Source organism: Terrapene carolina, unplaced genomic scaffold, assembly GCF_002925995.2.
Source record: "Terrapene carolina triunguis isolate 2854851 unplaced genomic scaffold, T_m_triunguis-2.0 Scaffold34263, whole genome shotgun sequence".
NCBI lineage: Eukaryota > Metazoa > Chordata > Testudines > Emydidae > Terrapene > Terrapene triunguis.
This window is the reverse complement of record NW_020698614.1, coordinates 4,209-7,197: the sequence shown is the minus strand read 5'-3', so window position 1 is coordinate 7,197 and position 2,989 is coordinate 4,209. Positions and strand designations below refer to the sequence as shown.

Sequence of the window (2,989 nt, the reverse complement as noted above, 5' to 3'; positions counted from 1 at the left end):
CAAATCAGATGGATGCAAAAATAACCAGACTCAGCCACTTCAACCTGTGCACTGTAGGGCCCATGATATATGGAGGAGCACTTCTCACCCCAGCCAGTAGGGACTCTCCACTCTAGAGCAGTGGGTCTCAACCTTTCCAGACTACTGTACTCCTTTCAGGAGTCTGATCTGTCTTGCATACCCCAAGTTTCACCTCACTTAAAAACTACTTGCTTAAAAAATCAGACATAAAAATACAAAAGTGTCACTGCACACTATTACTGAAAAATTGCTGACTTTCTCATTTTTACCATATATTTATAAAATAAATCAATTGGAGTATAAATATTGTACTTACATTTCAGTGTATAGTATATAGAGCAGTATAAACAAGTCATTGTCTGTATGAAGTTTTAGTTCGTACTGACTTTGCCAGTGCTTTTTATGTAGCCTGTTGTAAAACTAGGCAAATATCTAGATGAGTTGATATACCCCCTGGAAGACCTCTCTGGGGGAGGGATAGCTCAGTGATTTGAGCATTGTCCTGCTAAACCCAGGGTTGTAAATTCAATCCTTGAGGGAGCCATTTAAGGATCTGGGGCAAAAATCTGTCTGGGGATTGGTCCTGCTTTAAGCAGGGGGTTGGACTAGATGACCTCCTGAGGTCCCTTCTAACTCTGATATTCTATGATTCTATGACACAGGCTGATGCAATTTCAATTCTAACCAATAGGGTACAACACCTGCACCCCCACTGTACAGAGCCAATAGCATACAACGAAGTCCCAATTCCATTCAGGAGGGTGAAAATGTGGATCAGCTCCAGTCTCCCCCTGGCACTTTTGTTACAATTTTGACTTCCCTTCTCCCTGTCCCATCTACTAGGGGCAGCACTGGAACTGCTGTGGGACAAGTTGGAGCAGTTCTGTTCCCACCCTGTAGGGGCAGCACTTGGGCTCCTATTCCAGGTGTATTTCCACATGCACACGGGGGGGGGGGAGGAGGTGTGATGGAAAATCCCATCCCTTTCCTGCTGCCCCAACCCAGTGTCACAAATGTAACTTCCTGAGCTTCCTCACGGCCAGCTGCACATCCTTGTTCCTCAGGGTGTAGATGATGGGGTTCAGCACTGGGGTGACAACCGTGTAGAGAACAGAGATGGCCTTGTCCATGGGGAAGGAGCGGAAGGGCCGGGCATAGATGTATATGCAAGGCCCAAAGATCAGGGTCACCACGGTGAGGTGGGAGGCGCAGGTGGAGAGTGCCTTGGCACGCCCTTCACTGGAGCGTGTGCTCAGCTTGGCCAGGAGGACAGAGTAGGATACAAGCAGCACCAGGAAGCCCAGGAGAGTCATCAGGCCACTGTTGGACACCATCAGCAGCTCCACAGCAAAGGTGTCGACACAGGCCAGCTTGACTACCTGGGGCACGTCACAGTAGAAGTTGTCCAGCTCGTGGGGGCTGCAGAAGGGCAGCTGGACGATGATGGAGACCTGGATGATGGAGTGGATGAAGCCGCCTACCCAAGAGGCCCCCACCAGCCCCACACACACAGCCTGGTTCATGATGGCCACGTAGCGCAGCGGGTGGAATATGGCCACATAGCGATCGTAGGCCATGATGTTGAGCAGGAAGATCTTGATGCCCCCGATGAAGTGGAAGAAGAAGATCTGGGCCACACAGCCCCTGTAGGAGATGGTCTGAGCCTGAAGGAGGAAGCCTGCCAGCAAATTGGGAGCGGTGACAGAGGAGTAGCAGAAATCCAGGAAGGAGAGGTTCCCCAGCAGCATATACATGGGGGTGTGGAGCTGTGGCTCACAAGCCACCAGCGCCACGATGAGGAGGTTGCCCAGCACCGTCACGCCATACACAGCCAGGAAGATGACAAATAGGAGGAGCTGGAGCTCCGAGGACTTGGTCAGTCCCAGGAGTATGAACTCGGTCACAGTGCTGCGGTTCCCCTCTTCCATGGAGGCAGCTCGTGCGTTACACACAGACCCTGGGGCCCTGGGGATAATAACAGGGATATTAATGGGAAGGGATAAAGAAACAAGTGCTGAGACCCTGACTCAGTGATTACTGAGGGCCAGACACCCAGGTGCCTCAATGCCTTTAAAACCTGGCCCTCACCTCTTACTCAGGCACTCCTGGTGGAACGAACAAGCCATCTCTTGTGGTTACCTAGTCAAGGGAACGATGCCAATTAACCCCAGCTACGGAGCTGCTCCTTAGCCTTGGGGATAAGGTTCAGGAGACTTGGGCTCAGTCCTCAGCTTTGCTGTAGCCCTGCTTTGTGACCTTGGGCACGGCATGTCGGGCCCAGTTCCCCAAGGACCTGAGGCGTGGCCAGGCTGAGCGTCACCGCAGCTAACTCCCAGGCAATCACTGGGATTCACATGGCCTGAGCTCGGCGCCCAGGCTCCCTACACAGCGAATGGAGAGAGAGGCGCCTTTGAATGGGATTCCCAAAAGGCAGCGTGCTAGGCGGGGAGGTGCCTGAGCTAGCCAAAGGGAGATGCCAAGGCAAGGGTATGTCCTAAGCCCCACCCCAAGCAGGAAGCGTGGTGCCTCCCTCTGCTTGGGGGTCACAGCTACAAACCTTCCCTTGGGGCTAGGGAGCAATGCCATTTGTGAAAGGAGCTGGGGTTAGGGTACCAGCGGGGACACGTCCTGTTCAAGCCGCCCTTTGCCGGAGGGGGAGACAGGGTTTGAACGTGGCTCTGCGCATGCTCTAACCCCTGGGCTGTCAGATACTCTCATTGGGGGGTGGGCACTCCCGCAGTCTGTCCTGTCAGAGCTGGGCCACTCTGCCTAAAGAACGAAAGACTCAATGGGTGAGAGGCAGAGAGCCAGAGCGCACAGCCCTCAGAACAACTCGAGCCTGGTGGGCCGAGCACCTGCCTCAGAGGTGGCAGGCCCTGTATCCTGTCCCCCTGCTCCCAGGCCGTTTGGTGTAATCTTACCTACAAGGGCCTGATGCGATAGATGAGCTCAGAGCCCGCCCACCGGA

The 2,989-nt window shown here is 53.6% G+C and overlaps 1 protein-coding gene across 1 annotated transcript; it reads right to left on the bottom strand.

Moving 5' to 3' along the window:
* Positions 1-1,028: 1,028 nt before the first annotated feature.
* Positions 1,029-1,949, bottom strand: LOC113405201 (olfactory receptor 4D5-like). The gene has a single exon (XM_026646169.1). The coding sequence runs from the start codon at positions 1,947-1,949 to the stop codon at positions 1,029-1,031; it is 921 nt and encodes a 306-aa protein (XP_026501954.1).
* Between the last annotated feature and the right edge of the window lie 1,040 nt (positions 1,950-2,989).

Bases quoted from the DNA above. Each gene is read 5' to 3' on its own strand.
- LOC113405201 (XM_026646169.1), bottom strand. From the start codon at position 1,949: ATGGAAGAGGGGAACCGCAGCACTGTGACCGAGTTCATACTCCTGGGA.